At 46.2% G+C, this 17245-nt stretch overlaps 1 protein-coding gene across 3 annotated transcripts in view; it reads right to left on the bottom strand.

The window, feature by feature from the left end:
* TYW1B (tRNA-yW synthesizing protein 1 homolog B) overlaps positions 1–17245 on the bottom strand; it is a 107212-nt gene that overhangs the window by 15783 nt on the left and 74184 nt on the right. For all 3 annotated transcript variants that reach the window (XM_082776612.1, XM_082776613.1, XM_082776614.1), the window contains one exon: positions 11374–11484. In XM_082776612.1, coding sequence (XP_082632738.1) covers positions 11374–11484 — 111 coding nt within the window. The remainder of the gene's footprint in view (positions 1–11373; positions 11485–17245) is intronic.

Below are 17245 nucleotides of genomic sequence, written 5' to 3'. Positions count from 1 at the left end.
CCATGGGCTGGGTGGGCAGAGTCCTATGGAGCAGCAGAGCCAGTATTAGCAGAGACATGGCTCATTAGGAGAAAGGAATAGATGTAGGTGCTGGCAGGGCAGGAGCAGCTTGAACCCAGGGAAACAGCATTAAAATACCTTTCTTTCAAAAGAAACAGGAAGAAAAAAATCCACAAGTATACAAATTATCCTTCTAGTCTGTGCATGCACAAAGGGTGCAATTGAGACCCTAAAGAAATGTCTAAAAATTAAAAGGTACAAAATTTGAACAAAGTGGAGGATTCCTGTGAACCTGGAGATTTTCTGAAGACAAGTGCTAATTAAGTTCAAAGCAGGACAGAACTGGGCTTTAAAGCTGCAGAATTTGTATGGTCCACTGCCATTTAACACTTTGCATTCGCTAAACCAGAAGTGATTCCACAGGGATGAAAGCATCCTCCCCAGGGCAAAACCCAGATTTCCCCAAAAAAAAAAAAAAAGTTCTGCTTCTGCCCTTCTGCTCACCTGAGCTGTTTTTCAGCAGCAGCCAAGCACCTAACAACCCCTCAATAAAGCCAGCAGATGAACACCCCTGGGAAGGACGGATGAGCATCTACACCTGGAAGTGAAAGAATTGCACAGGGACGTGTGGGAAACTATGGGAAAAAGGACAGGAGCCCTGGTCAGCACCTTGGCATTGGTGCCCTGCCAAAACCTCACCTTCCCAATTCAGCCTGCTTTGACTCTGGTCTGCTTCCCTCCCCTGAAGTATCACTGCTCTGTCTTCCACAGAAAACAGCAAAACACTGTAAAACTGTAAAGCCTAGACAGAGGTGCTGCTCTTCATCTTGCATTCACTGCCCAGCACTAAACTTGCAGCTTAAAGGCTGCCCCAGACCCAGAGCAGACTGCGAGGGTTGGCTGGTTCTGGCACCATAAATCGGCCCAAATACATCCCTGGAGGAAGGGCACAGGGACACAAAATGAAGGTGGATGCTCCCAGGGTGAGCAGGAGGTTTGGAGCTAAGCGAGCGGTGTAGAGCCATTAGTTACATGCCTTGGGGTCAGCCGGTGTAAAGAGCCAGTAAACACGGAGTACTCAAGGCTGAAAACATGAATAGACACCCAAAAACATAACAGCATTTATAAAAGCTCCCTCCAATTCATGCTACTCCTGCAATCTTTTGCTTCAATTAATTCAGAAAATACTGGGACCTGCCTGGAAAACAGCCCATCTCTGACTGTCTCCTGCACACACAGAGGGCGGATCAAAATGCCTAAGTTGATGCTGTAGAGAAATTCTTACTGTTTACTTACGAGCAGAATTTATTTGACCACATTAAAAAGCAGCTTGTGATTTTCTGGCCAAAGGCCATTGGAACAATTTATAATTTCTATAATCCTACCACTCAGGGAGAAGTTCATGTTGCTTTGTGAAATGCTGAGAGCCGAAGCAACTGCCCCAGAACAAGTGTATGCAAGAAGTGGAGGGATTTTCATAAAACTGAGGGGTGCTGATTGCAGATTTCCCCTGACCCTGCCCGCACAAACAGCAGCACCACCTGCACCCACCACAGCCCCTGCCAATCCTGGATGCCACAGCACCACTGACTTCGCAGAAATAAAGGTCGTGCAGTGCTGGAACCCTTTTCCATGGGGTGGGAAATACCCAGCACTTGTGGGCTGATATGACAAGGGCTACAAGCATTGACTGTGCAGAGCACGGACAGCAGCTTCCCACTGCAAACTGGTCTGCAAAGCTCTGCAGCTCACCGGTGTGCACATGAAGAGTACAAGTCTTCCACAAAGCAATCAGAAAAGCTGTTTTCCTGAAGTATCCTCAGAACTAGTTACTGAATGAAGTGGCATTGTTCAGAAGATGCTTTCCTCCCTGCTTTGCTCACAGTGACCCGGAAGGTCTGGTTTTCTGCAGCAGTACTCGTGCCCTGCAGCCCAGGGCAGCTCCACAGGTTCTCCTAGTCCAGAGGAGACAAAGCCACTTCTAAGCTTATAACTTGGAGATTTGTTATTTTAATTTGGAGATACAAATCAGTAACTGAGGAGGTTCAAGTGATCAGTCTTAGCAGTGACCTCAATTTCACTTAAGTCTTGCTCCATCATTGCGTTAAAGTTTTCATAAATTAGCTCAGCAGTATGAAGCTTTCTGAAGCGTTTTGTTGTTTATTTCTGACTTTCCAGATAAAACTAGTTACAAGTGTATTGAAGCAGTTTAACCTGTCATACCACAACAAAGGTCGCAAACTCACTGGCACTCAGAAGGGCAAACTCACGTAGGAAGCTTGGCTTTTCTTCCAGACAAAAGCCTGAGTCCCCTGAACTCAACACTTCTGCTATTTTATTCCAAGCACAAAAAAACATCAAACATGGGCATTTAAAACATGCACTGTCATGTTTTTCATCTGAAGAACACTTCTCCTACCTGGCACCTGCATCCCCACCATCTTTATGGCACCTGCTCCCAGCTGCCATCGCATGCCCTGCTCCCAGTTCAGCTACATTAAAGCCAAAAATGTCACATCCAGCAATAAACAGGTCTTTGGCAAACACCTGAAATTAAAGCAAGGTGAACCACACTGTAAGGCAGATGCTTAAAGGGGGGTGTTACAAAGAAACATACTCATGCTAATTAGAAACTGTACAAGTTTTGGAAGCAATTACTTTCTCGCTGTTAAATTTATGATGACCCTCCTCTATTATTCTGCCCAGGCAAACAATATTTGAGCTGCACGCCGTAACTCAGAGCTGGAGCACAAACAGGTTGACTGTGCACAACAGCACATGAGTCAGGGGAACACTAAACAGGGAAGTACATTAATATTTTTAAGCCCAGCTATGAAAGTCTGAAAAAGACTGTAAGCGTTCTTATTAGAGCAGCCAGCCAAGCAACTAAGATATGCATCTCCAAAGTTCGGCGGTACAGACACAGCTCCATATAGCAATATTTTCCCTTGTTCATTATACAGATTATGATTTGAGCAGCATGAAAAATGGATGACTATGAGGGGGAAAATTCTTAGCGAGCTACAACATGACTCATTCTTTTAATAAACTTCAAAGATATCATTTACAAGCAAAGAAAGCACAGAGGCAAATGGAATAACTAAGTGCTCGGATGGCTGATTAATTCACATGCACAAATCAATGAAAATCAGCTTAGCAGCACACCGAATGAAAGGACATCAGCTTTCAACTTCTCCAACTTCTTAAAACTTGAGTTAATTAAGAGTGCTGATACCGCTTAAAAAATGTGAACAGTTGATTAGGGCGGTCATGTTATATTTTTCAGTAATACATGAAGACAGTTATTAAGACATCAAGTATTAAAAAGGAAACTGTTCTATTGTACACCCTAGTGCTTATAGAAAATTCCCCGCAGTAGAAACATCAATGATGCTGCCTCTTAATTAGTCTTTAATACGGATGCTTTAGCATCCTAATCATGCCACACAGCTTTGGGCAAATACCTTGAAAGAAAACCTTTTGAAAAGCAACTCGGATGTTCTTGGTTATGCTGGTGGGAATCCAGAGCACCCTCAGCGAGCGCACTCGGGATTTATGTGCTGCTGTAACAGAGCCGAGCATGCACAACTGTATTTAAGCAACACGTTGTGCCGAGATGATTACTGCTGTGGAGAGTGAGAAACATGAGAAGCTCACGTCGCCTGCTGCTCGGCACATTTGTTTCATTGCGATCTGGCTCCTTGCCGGAGATCTCATCAGCTACCAGTCATTTTAATCCATGGGACTATGAAGGAAGGGAAGTAAATATGACAGCACTTTGTTTCTTACCTCAGATAAAGTCCAGGCTTCCCAACTTAATTACTGAACAAGAGAATTTTCTGAGCTCCGAGCCCACAAATTGTACATTTGTTCAATTGAGGCTTTGGTGAATTGACAGAAGAACAGAGCGTTGGCCAAGTGCTCCTGACCTGCTGAGCCACACAGCCACCACTCCAAAACTGGGGCAGTCCTGCCCCAAGACAAATATAAAAAACCTCAGATGACATGCTGATAGATCACACACCCTGCAATAAAAATGCTTATGATCTGAGCATCAGCATTGTCCAAATTATATACACAAGCTCTCGTGCATGTCTGCTCCTCACTGGAATGGATTCGGCCTTGTCGGTTGGTTTTTGTTTTTAATAGTCACTTTCAAGTTGATTTAACAAAGGACATTGTTTTTTTTGTGTCAGTTAAATGTGAAGAGCTGGAATGGAAATGGTTAGTTAGGCAGCATAACCCCGATATTTATCAGGAGTTCTCCGGATGCACCACATGTATGGCTACATGCAGATCTGTGCCACAGCACCCCATAAATCTTCAGCAACTCCCTTGAAGTCAAAGGAACTCCTCGCATAAAGGCTAAGCTCTGAAAGGCTGGATGTGAACTTTCCTTCCAGCTTTTAGAAGTGAATGATACAGATCTCGCAAGAGAAATGCTCACTGTTAAATCCCCCAGCCACCACTCCTCATGCACAGAGGCAGGCAGGAGAAGTTAGAAAGACTCAGACTGGGAGGTAAGAGGGAGACTTCAGCCTGACAGCGACTTGCTTTGCTGTGATCCTTCCTATCATGCTCCAGTTTCCCCAGTTGCAATAGGCTAACGGTACTAGCCCCCTTCCCCTGCAACAAGTAGGCAGAGGACAGAAAGCATTTCCCCGCGTCACTGTTACAAACACGCACAGCAGCGCTGGGCCGTCACACATGGCCAGTCGCCATGAGCTGAAGAGGCTTTACATTCTACAACTTCATCTGGTCATAGCTAAAAGCCCCACAAGCCATTGCCATGTGTTGTGCTTCCTACTTGTTTTGGAGGCTAATCCCTTTTCTCGTGCTGAAAGCTGCCAGCTACCTCCTTTAGCCTGGATGTTCACAAGGGTTGCCTTTGCATCCAAGCCCAGTGCAGGACTGCAAAAATTCCTTCTCAGTTTCAGAAATGCATTTGCAACAAAATGCAGGCTTGGACTAAAGACTGACTTTTCAAGGACACGATGTGGCAGCTTCACTTGAAGATTCCAGATGTAATCATTCACCTATGTTTGCAATGAAGCTTGTTATCAAGCCTTAATAGGTGCTCCAAGAGTGCAAGAAACGCCTGTCAAGCCGAACTCCTCAGACACACCACGTATTAGTAACTTTTAGCTGAATCAACAGAAATACCAAACTGGCTCCCTGCCTCTGTCACCCACACGTAAATAATTAAAGGCAGAGATTTCAGCAGAGGCAGCTCGGGACCTACCCAGAAGCTGCCTGTGCCATGTGCAGCCTCGTGCTCCCACCCAGGGCAACTGGGGTACCCGACCGGCCGGTCCCTGGGGTGGCCCCGACCGACCTTCAGCTCGCCTGGGGGGGTCACACAGCGCTGCTCAGCCCGGCTGTGGGCACCTTGGCCCCTACCACGCCTTCTGTCTGGTCCACGCAAAGTGCAGAGATGCTCTTGGCTTGCTGCTTGGTGCAAACAGCAAGTCTTTATTGTTTGTTTTTCCCCCCTTCAAGCAATTACACATCGCTTAGGTTTGTTTTAGAGCAGGCACTGGGACAGGTTTTTTAACTTTGTCTTCTCCTCATCTAACTGGAATGGCACCAAGACTCTGAGTAGCTTTTTGACAGGTGGGGGCAATTGCTTATTGGTGCATGTAATTAAAAACTCATTAAAGCAGAGCTCATTTTCCTCATTATTTTAAGCACTTAGTCTTTGCTGTTTAAGAGGACAAGACTGAGCAGACTGGGACAGATATGTCCCTCTGGTCCTTCCCCTCAGACATTGACTTGGCCATTTTAATTTCATAGCAAAGTCTCAGATACTGACCAGGAGCTGCAGCTGCAGAACCTCGTCCTTCACTCTGCTGAACACGAGTCGGTCCCTGAACCATGAGCTGGGTGATGTGCTGGAACCAGAGCTATGGCACAGCCACCAAGGACAAGTGCTTTCAAGCAGCTGAACATCAATTTGAGGAAGGCTTGAGGAAATTCTGTGCAGTGCCTCAAATCCCACCCCTGCTTTGCCCAAGCTCCGTGATACAAACAGCCCTTGACCAGAGGACAAACCCAACAGGCTTTATTATTATTTTTCCCTTTTTCAAACAAAAAGGCTGCAGAGAAGCAGCAGGGCTCTGCTCAGGCTGATTTGGAGAGCTGCAAGATGCAGCTTCACTTCAGATGGCCTCCCCGAGGAGGGCTGGTTCACCTCCAGTTCCGAGCAGAGCAACTGCACCTCCCGCACCATCACGGACACAACTCTGAAGTCAAAAGCCACGTGTGCAAGGATCAGCCCTTCACAAGCACACTTGTATGCACCCAGTCCTATATCTGTTGGCAGCGCGGAGGGGGTGCCTGGGCACAACCACAATTACACGTGCAAACATACCCAGCTGCTCCGTGATCTGCCTGCAGGGGTCAAGGTCTGCAAGGGTTTTGGGTGCTTGGCTGGCCTTGCGCTAACACAACCCCACAGCATGCTCCGCTCGTAGGCTATTGAACGAATTCTTTAGGACCTGCTTACATTTTTCCCTTCTAAACACTTTTGCCCCTTTGCTTTAAGAACAAAAATAAATGGCAACATACTGTGTGTTAACAGAAGGCTCTGGCTTTTAAAACAAGAAGAGGGTTTTGTAATGCTTGCCACTGCAAAAAGATGAGCTGCACATCCTAGATATTAAATCTAGCAATCAACCCAGTATAACTGTGATAGAGATGTTATGGCATTCAAGTTTACTAATGCAATAAATAAAAGTGATGTGTATTTAATAACCACATGACTGATTCTTCATTTGCTTGGGTTTTTGCACACCAGTAATCAACACTAATTTCTATTGGCTTAAATAAGAGAACAGGGTCCCACAGAGTTACACTGCTGTAAGATACTCATGTAAATGAGAACAAGTATTAAGCTCTGCAAGAATCTAAATCTCTACCCACTCCACCCTGTGAGCCTCTCTGGAGCAACAGGGGATTAGCTACATTCATTTTAAATGAACGTCATTTATCTCAAGTATTTAACCAGGAAATCCCACAGAGATGAGCCTCATTTTCTGGCAGATGCTTTGCAGTATCTTGTAATATTTTTTTTGTTTATTTGCTTTAACCATGACCTGGTCTTTGCCTTAACCTATCTCACTGGGGTCTTGGAAGAAAAAAAAACAAAACAAAACAAAACAAAACATGCCCCAAGCGCATGCCAAACCAATTCTTTAGCGTTTCATCCTCAAAGAAATGTTAAGAAGTTACTTCTGATCAAAACAAACAAAAAAACAAAAAAACGGTCTTTTGGAGAAAATACCCATGTCACAAATGCAGTGTAAACACCACAAATACCACAGCTGGACACAAGGACAATTACACACCAGCAAGAGTTTTTGTTCAATACATAGAGGAGACCATGAACAGGAACTACAACAGCAACGAGCGCTAGGTTTGAACACTCCTCAACCCTGCCGGGATTCTTCTGGGTCAGAATTGAACTCCCAGCTTTATACATTATCAGACCAAGCACCACTCTGACCACCGTGGGATTATGCCATAGCCTGCGTACGCTTTGCCTACACAACTGCAAATTCCCTAGGCGTTGGGGCTACACTTGAATTAGCAATGCAGTCTCTTTTGTGCTGCTGCCCTTTGCCTACACCTACTCACCTTTTATTCCAGAGCAGAGGGACACAGACCCCAGCTTTTGCTTCACCCTGCAGTGCATGGGCAGAAGCATTGAAATAACCTCAACTCATGGAATCACAGGATCATTCAGGTTGGAGAACACCTCTAAGATCATCTAGTTGAACCTTTAACCAAGAACTAAGTCCATCACTAAACCATGCTACTAAATTCCAAACCCACACGTTTCTCAAAGATCTCCAAGGACAGTGACTCAACTGCTTTGCTGGGCAGCCTATTCCAATGCCACGCAACCCTTTCAGTAAAGAAATTTCTCCTAATTCCAGCTTGTTCATCATCAGGGCAGCTCAAAGGTTTGCACAACACCCCTGAAATCCCCACAGTGGCTGTGTGCCCCACTGACCCTGCCATGCGAGAGTGCTGATTGTGTGCGTAGGGCACTGGACAAAGGCTTCACAAACCAGCATTAAAAAAGAAGCTATCTCCAGAATGTACAACTGAGAGCAAAGCAGGGTAGCCTATAAATTCTGTTACACAGGGGTGCCACAGCAGGTGACAGACACTGCAGCAACATGACCATCACCAGCAGCAACGGGGACACCACCTCCGGTGATCAGAGGACACTTCTGAGGTCAGCAAAGTGAGGAAGCCACCCTGAACACCCCTGTCCCTGTCAGCCTCTCCAGCTGGGGCTTGGGCTGGAGCCTCCTTCCCTGCAGCTACTCGACTAGATGTTCACGAGCCCCCTGGAGCTGGCTGCTTGACCCTTCTGGCTCAGAAAAAGGGAAAAATTGGTTCCGCTCCCAAGGTGAGAAGCCAAGTGACCCACTTGCATTGCTAAGTCACAGATGCACAGCAGCCAGAGAATGCTGTTGTGCCTCCACACAGAGCCACACCTTCCACACTTTAGGAACACGGCTGTTCAGCAGGAACTGGCAGGTGAAACCATGCGAAACAAATAAGGCCACTGGCTGGGCTAATCCTGCATTTAGTATGAGCTACTTTTCCTCTTCGGATCACTACATGCCCACCTTTTGGAGCAATGTTCCAATGAGGCACAAAAAAGGCAAATTGTTTAAGAACACCTGGCTCTCACAAAAACATCCCACATGAAAATCTGGGAGCACACCTTTTGCCTTTTTAGGTCTGTTTAAACACAACCTAGTGACAAGCAAATCCCTTGTTCCTCTGAAGATCACCTGGTCCAACCACCCTGCCAAGCAGAGTCACCTAGAGCACCTTGCGCAGGATGGCATCCAGGTGGGTTTTGAGTATCTCCAGAGAAGGAGACTGCACAACCTCTCTGGGCAGCCCGTCCCAGTGCTCTGTCACCCTCCCAGTACAGATGTGCCCCCTCATATTGAGCCAGAACCTCCTGTGCTTCAGTTTGTGCCCATTGCCTCTCACCCTGTCCCTGGGCACAACTGAAAAGAGACCGGCTCCATCCTCTTGAGACCCTCCCCTCAGATATTTATACACATTGATGAAGTCTCTCCTCAGTCTCCTCTTTTCCAGGCTAAACAGGCCCAGTTCTCTCAGGCTGTCCTCATACGACAGGTGCTCCAGTCCTCTGATCATCTCTGTAACCCTCCTTTGGACTCGCTCCAGTAGTTCTGTTCCATTTAGATCAAAGCGTCCTGCTCGCTAATCTAATTAAGTAGAATTAAACAGCATGCACTTTTTTAAAAAAACAAAACCCAACAAGACTGCTAACTTACATCAGTGCACAAAAACTCCCAAATCCACCCAACAACAACTCATGGCCAGCAGGCACCACGAGCACCCACCTTCCTTCCTAGTCCTGTGACCCCCCAAGTCCCCCTGCAGCCTGATGTGGGGCTGGTTCCTGAGTGAGGCCAAAGCCTCAGCTACCCCACCGTGCTGCGTGGCTTTTGTGAAGTGCCATGCAGCCCCTCTCTACCTCAGTTAATACTTCTGCAAACAGGGTGAAGTGCTCACTATCCATCCTTTTCTTGGAGTAAAGTCATCGCTGCTTGAGAACTGAGAAGCACCCTGAAGTGCCCAGTTCAAAGACGTTTTTGATGGAAGCAGCTTGGGCAGGAGCCTCGCCCAGCTGGGTAAGCACCATGAGTCAATCCCTGACCACCTCAGAGGGCTTCTAATCTACTTCCCCAACAGTCCAGGCCATGATTTTGCTAGGGAGGAGTTGCTGGGAGCGCTGAGAGCCACAGCTGTGAGGCTGAATCCCTCCCCAGGCAAAGGGAACTGCAGCCTTGGAGGAGACAGATGTTTGCCCTGGAGAGCACTCAGGGGAATCTGCACTTAGAAACATTGATTAACTTACACCTGTTTCATTTTTACTAATTAAAGTCTCTACATGCCAGAGCAGTCTAAGTAGCACGTACAGCCTCACCCTCCACACTTGGCATGCACTCATCTGTCTTCCTCCCTGCTGCAAGGAAGGATCTTGTACCATCAGGCTGCAGGGAGACAGGGAGGAGATGCAAGGTGGAAGGGTCCCACAGGAGCAACTCTTCTGCCAGGCTTGACTTTACTTATAAAACAGCCTGACATGCATTGTAAAACTGAAGGTTCCCCCCCCACCCCACACCATACTCAACATCTTAGTTTGTACCGAGCTATCAACTTCAGCAGCGCATTCAAAGACAAAAAGAACTCCCAATACTGATAATATCTTAGAATAACTGAAAGTCTTGGGCTGGAAGGGACCTTAAAGGTCATCCAATTCCAACCCTCCTGTCATAGGCAAGGATGCTACCCACCAGATCAGGTTGCCCAAAGCCCCATCCAGCCTGGCCTTTAGCACTTCCAGGGCTGGGGCATCCATAACTTCTCTGGGCAGCCTGTGCCAGTGCCTTACCACCCTCTGAGTGAAGAATTTCTTCCTAATGACTAATCAAATCTATCCTCTTTTAGCTTAAGACCACCCCCCTTGTCCTATCATTATCCATGCAAGGATTTCTTCTCCATTCTTTTTGTAAGACCCCTTCTAGTTTTGTTTCACAAGGAAATTGCAGCAAACTTTTTTCTTCAAAGCAGCAGTAAATAAAGGTTTTACAAAGGAAAAAAGGAAAAAGAAAGGAAAGTGCAGAAGTAATAGAACTGCAAATATGCAGACCTGAGGTAGATGTGCTGATCTGCAGGGGGAGCTGCTGGAAGAAAATGCTGATAATGACTCCTTACAGAACACATCGTGATTTTTATTGTTTTTATTTATTTTTTTTACATTCTCTGTATACTAAATTGATTAATCCAAAGATAAAGCACCTCCTGCCCTACTGTATCTCACATGCTCCTGTTAGTTGCTCTTCCAGTCCCGAGGACAGTATTTCCTCCTGTTTTGCACGGCCTGATGAATACTACATCAGTAAGTCACACATTATCGCCTTTCCCCCGGCAGAATTTGAGACCACAGTGGGAAGAATAATGCCACAAACTACCAGCTTGTCCTAGAACATTCTGCTTAAAATGTTGGCTGACATAAAAGAAACAAGTTTAAAACTATTTATCTGCCCCTGCTTTCATGAGAAATACAAAAAAGCCCAGAGGGTTATGATTCTGTTGGGCAGAAATTGATGTCAGCTGCCACAAAGCTGCTCTCGCTTAACACTGAAGACTACGCTGAACACACGTATGAGGCATTTGAAACCTGTCTGCCTGATGTTAAAAGCAAGAGATATGTTCCTTATACATCAGTGAAACCTTTGGAAGGAGGAAACTTTAACACTGTTTACGTGGGAAACAGGGAGGAAAAAGGTAAAATACTGATGTGCAACTCACCTTGACCTCAATGAAGTCTGGTTTACCCAGGGATACCAGGTCAGCATAGGCTCTGAGTTCATCCACATTCCAAGCTTTCACCAGTGTCAGCCTATAGACTGTACGCTGTTGCTGTAAAAAAAAAAAATAAAAAAATTAGCAATCAACACTGACACATGGACAATGTTCCAGCCTTCCACACAGCTTCAAATAGGAAAAAAACACATTAGTTTATTGCAAGAAACTACAGGGTAAGACAAAGTAGACCCAAACCAGGAGCCACCTTACTTGTTCTTTAAAGGAAGCTCCACATTTTTGAGCTGAGCCACCTTTTGCTCTACAAAGCCCCATCTCCTCTCTATAAAACCCAGGCACTTCATTTTCACAGGAGCTTTTACTTATTTGGAAAATAACCAGGAAGTTTCTCACTCTAATTTGCTTCCCCAGGCTTAAAATCTCACCATTTGTTGCTCTATAGCTATTTTATTTCCTCCAGCTGGATCACCTGGCCCTGGTCACTTTTGGACAGACTGAACAAGGACAGAGCATTGCCTGCCCCTGTCCGATAACTCTTCCACCACATTAGGTACAACATTGCAGAGAAAAGGCTCTCGGGTGATCAGTTATACAGAACATTTTATTGGAAGCACAAAGTGACAGTTAAAAATCACAGCCAGGAAACAGTGCAAATACCTCACTTACAAGCTACTGTTAGAAGTGTGGCACAAACCGCTATGGACAAACACAGTACCTGCAGCACTCACGGATACAAGAGCAGCACCCACCCCTCACTGCCCTCCGCATCCCCAACAGACCTTGTCCCTCCATTCCCATGCTGCAGATGAGCCAGCTGAGTGCTGCAGGCAGCTCACGCTGCAGCAGGATGCCCAGGCTGGATTTATCCCCGTGCACTGCTCCAGGCAGCACTCTGAGAACTTCTCTCCTTGGAGTTACTCAGATGCTTCCTCCAAGGGCTGCTCTCTGCAGCAGTTACTGGCAACAAAAGGACTTTGGCTTCCTTAATCACTTGGCCATGGGATGGATCCAGTCTCCCTGCCTACATCTGCCCTTTTCTCCCCTCTCCTTCCCTTCATCCTCCACTAACTTATAGAGGTAGATGAAATACAGCGTTCTGGACAAACTTCTGGTTAAATGTTCTGGATTAACTCACTGCACTCACTCAGCACATCAGCTGCACGATGTGACAAAGGCCACTGCGCACCAAGGCCAGGACTTCACAGCACAGCAAGGGCTGGAGTCAGGTTCTCCTGCTCCAGAAAGTCCAGACTTTCATCACTTGAATTAAGAGATTTTCCCTTACCTATTAACATGTCTGTGGCATAAGGTTACCCCAATTTCAATGCCACTTGTGTACGCTATTCAGTTTATTCCATTTTTTCCCTAACACAGAACAATGAGGTAATAAGGATATCTGCTGCTGAACTGAACTTTTCACCACCAAACCTCAGACCGTTATGCACTGCAGTGCCCTTGCAGCATCCTACTGGGTAGGGCAAATCCAGAACCGGGGCCAGGACACTGAGTTCAAAGCTCTGTTTTAGGAGTTCACCCTATCACCCTTCCCCAGATAAAATGGAAGTTTCCCACTATCTATCCCAGCCACATTTTACTTCTGTAGGTCCTACAAGCAATATAAGTGAACTTTGCCCTCTATGTAAGAATCAAATCATCACTGTCCTAAAACAACATACAAGTGTTTTCCATGGAGGAAAAAATTAAACCAATATTCTACACCAGTTTACTATGGAAGTGTTCCAGATTATTAACAAGTAACTAGAGCACAAACAAAAAAAAAGGAGCATCTCCTTCCTCCAGCTAACAGCAGAGAAGAACAAGGGGCGAGTCTTTGGGGTGCTGGAGTATGTGCAGGGAACTAAAAGCCAATGCACACAAAAGCATATCCAACTCACTCAGTGCCTGTTGCCTGTCATCTCAAGAGCCTAAGCACCAGGTAAACCTGCTACACTCTCCAGTGGTAAGTGTAAGAGAAGACTTAATTCCTACAAGGATTCAACAGTGTTTGAGAAAATAATTCCATAGTGTAGCATCTTTATTACAGAAGTTTGTGGAAGAGTAACTTCAATTAAAGAACAATTGAGAGAATGATTACTGAAGGTCAATTATTCTGTGAATTGAAATACTTTACACATAGCTTATAAACTGTTTTACGCATAGCATATAAATACATATTTAGAAATGAGAGACTGCAAAATAAATGCATCATTTAGCAGGGAAATAAGAAACCAGAGGGAAGACATCTAACAGGAGGAAAAATGCTGATACGTGTGTGCCTGTCAATCGTCTGAAGTGATTAGATACCCAATTAATCAGGAAATGCCTCCCCAAAGGTCAGCCCAGTGGTAAACAAATGCAGGCAGCTTTAAGGCAACAGTAAATAAAGTCATGTTTTTAATACCAGCCCTCAAAGCCTGCTGATACAGACCCATCCTACAGGGCCAGTCCTCAAAGATCAGCAGATCAGGTCCCTGGTGCAATCAGCAGAGTCGGGGGTCCAACACAAAGTGAAGCCTTTAATGTTTTTTGTTTTTGTTTTTCTTTTCCCCAATAGGATATTTTTGTGCTAAAATTAAGAGCAGATTTCTGGAAGTCTCTGTTGTGCACAGAAAGCGTAAGCTGGCAATGAGCACGCGGCAACTGAGACAAATCCATCCTGTTTAAACCAGGAAGGGTAGCACCGCCACTGCTGGCTGAATAATCCGCATCATTGGAGGCTATAAAACAGAAAAAAAACTTAACAGGGAGAAATAAAATACAGGAAATCCATATGTGGGAGGTGGGATGAAAGTCTTACGAAATCCACTTGATCTTTGCACAGCAGACACTATTTAGGGAATTTGAAGACATCACACTTGTAACAGAATACTGGACTGGGCAGAAACTGGTTTCAAGTGCCGGATTGGAAAATATCTGCGCATGCATGGAGAGCTCCAGTAGACTAATGAGAGACATTGATAGATAAAGTGTGAAGCAGAACAACTGCTTCATATCACCTCTGCCAAGCAAGGAGGGCACAACCTGCTGGCAGATGAAGCACTGGCAGTTCAGGAGGATATCAATACCCTAGAAGACACGTGACAAACCTAAGTCATTTCTGCACTGCCACGCTGCTTGGAGCAAGCTTAGAAAATACCCAAGTGTTCTCCCCAAATTCCATTTCTTTAAGAGATCTTCAAAAGGAGAGAAGACATTTCCTGCTGCAAAGGCTGCAGAGGACCACTCACAGCAAGAGGTGAGCAGTGATCCTAGCTGGCAGCAAAAACTGAGGTGACTGCAGGAAGGTGGCTCTGGGAATGCCGTGCTGCCATTTCAGGGGACCACTGTGATTTTTGGCACGGGGGGAAAACTGGTTCCCCTTCCATACCTGGGGGCAGAGGAACTTGCCAGAAGTACCCACGTCCCCTAGGAGACCACGCTGGAGGGGGCTGCCCGCAGCTCAGGAGCGGGCTGAGCATGTTCACTGCCAAAATACAGCAGAAGCAATGCATTTAAAAAAAAAAACAACCTCAAGTCTTTCCTGGTGAAATGTGTGTGAAATCAGATTGCAAAGATTAACAAACATGGTCATTGAAAAGGAAACTGACACAGGCTTGGTTCTGATCAGCCAAACCTCCACCCTGCACTTATGGCCATCGCCAGGACCTGCCAGCACCAAAGGTTTCTTGGCAGCTCTTACACACAGCTCCAAAACGGGGAACACAGGACAGGGCTCCCATGGGGCTGACCCTACCGAGCCCTGCATCCTGCTGGGGTCACAGGCACAGCCTGCAGCACTGCTCAGCTCTTTATGCACCCTTCAGAGTGCGTTTCCCAACCAACGGTGCAGCGGCTGGGGCAGGCGGGGGGGCACAGGGGCTGCAGGACGAGCTGCTCTGCCTCGTGGCACCGCTGTGGGGAGGCTGCCAAGGGAGAGCTGCCCAAGGCGCGTGGCCAGCAACTGGCTGCTTGTGGCGAGGAGCAGGGGAACAGGCGTGCCGGCAGCCGTGACCAAAACCCAACCGTACTAGCACGAATTTTGCGGTAATACAAACATTCAAAAAAAATCCTGGGCTGAGAGAGGACATGCGCGTGCAGCGAGCTGCCAGCCTCCCTCCCCGTCCTCCTGTGTCTGAGGCCCAGTCACTTGCTGTCTTGCAAGCCAGGACGAGAGGGGACAGCTCTCTGCCCAGCACCTCGGCGCTGCAAAGGCTGCTGTTAAAGTCAGACCATCTTATTTTCTCTATCTCATCTCAAGAATGGGTTTTAGGGGCTAACCCCTAATCCCCGTGCTTTGCTCTCAACTCTAGCAGTTTGTTCCCTCTCCGACTTCAAAACTGGGCTGAGGCATGCAAACACTTTTCCCACAATTTTTTTTTTTTTTTTTTTTTTTTTTTTTACACTCATTCTACAGAGGGAGTAAACCTAAATGACACAAAAAGTGGTTTGAAGCTCCTGCTGAACACACCATGGGGGTGTCAGATACAGCAAAAGCGGTTTGGTGGAGAGGATGAAATGCTATCGATTTACTTTCACCACAGCATTTTCTAATGTACATCAAGTAAAATACTTCAGCATGCTATTTTCTTGGGGCAATGAAGGCCACCATGAAGAGCTGTTTCTCCCATTTGAACCTCAGTTTTAATACTCACAAAGAGATGCCCTCCATCATTTGAGGAGTCTAACTGTAAAGTTCAAGTACTTCATAAAACCAAAACTGCTGCAGTAAGAGGGCTCATTCCCCGAGAGGCAGCACTAACCAACAGTTAATAATTGCAGTCCCTGTCTGCTATCCCTCACTTCTACAGCTGATGCATCACAAACTGTTAATTAATCATTACTGGTAGCGAGGGAAGCCGGTAAAGAGAACTAAACTGCTGGAGGTACACCAGAAAAAGTTGGATAAATCAGACGTTAGCGCTGTGGCTGAAGAAACCTCTTTCCAGTGGAGAACATCTCTCACGTGCCATCTGAGCAGGGAAGAGCCTCTTTAAAGACGTGGTACAAATGCCAGATCAGAATGGCTGTGGGGCTAATGGTGCAAAGTGTTAGGTACAATCCTTACAGACTGCTGGCAGTACAAATACACAACCCTGTTTTATTAATGTAGTATTTGTATTTGCTTGTACAATAGGGCCCCAGGAGGTTCTCTTAAGCGCTGAAAAACAAGAAATAAGAGCTTAAGCCCTGAGAATTTAATGATCTAAAACATCAGGATATAAAAACAGACTGCAATGCTTTACGCCCCACGTTTCCAGGAAAAGCAACCATTATTTCACTTCAGACAGCCATCAGAATAACATTAGTGTAAAAGAAAAAGTTAATATTGTAACAATCCTTTCAAATGGGTGAAAGTTGAGGGCATGGAGCCAAGTACATGTTGATGTCTAAGGGCTCTTGATGCAAAGCAGCAGGCGGGGGGCTGCGGCTGCCCCTCCATGGTCTGGGGGTGCTCCAAGCTGCTGCCCGAGGACAGAGCTGCTGGGGCAGCCGCACAAGCCCACGGGGTGGCAGAGAAGAGGAAACATGGAAGAGAAAACACAGTAACAACATGTCCTTGTAAATAAATACCTGGTGGGGGAGTAAAGCAGGTGAAGAAAGCAGGTAAAGCACTAGCTGAAACAAAGGAAATTGCACTAAAAAACGAATTTCTGTGGGGAGGGTGATTAAACACGGAATTGGTTGCCCAGAGAGGCTGAGTCCCCGTGCTCACCCAACCAGGATTAGTGAACTGATTCAGGGCTGGGGAAGCCAGAATATCTTGCATAAAGTAATATAACAGAAATCATGGAGTGCACCAAGGGGTTATGTGCTACAGTGCCCGCAGGCCTGTGGCAGGAGCCAGGCTGGGAGCAGGATGGAGCCTGGCCCCGACACA

Source organism: Aythya marila (genome assembly GCF_965140915.1).
Source record: "Aythya marila genome assembly, chromosome: 20".
Lineage (NCBI taxonomy): Eukaryota > Metazoa > Chordata > Aves > Anseriformes > Anatidae > Aythya > Aythya marila.
Note: the sequence above shows the minus strand (reverse complement) of the source record. Positions and strands in the feature narration are given on the sequence as shown.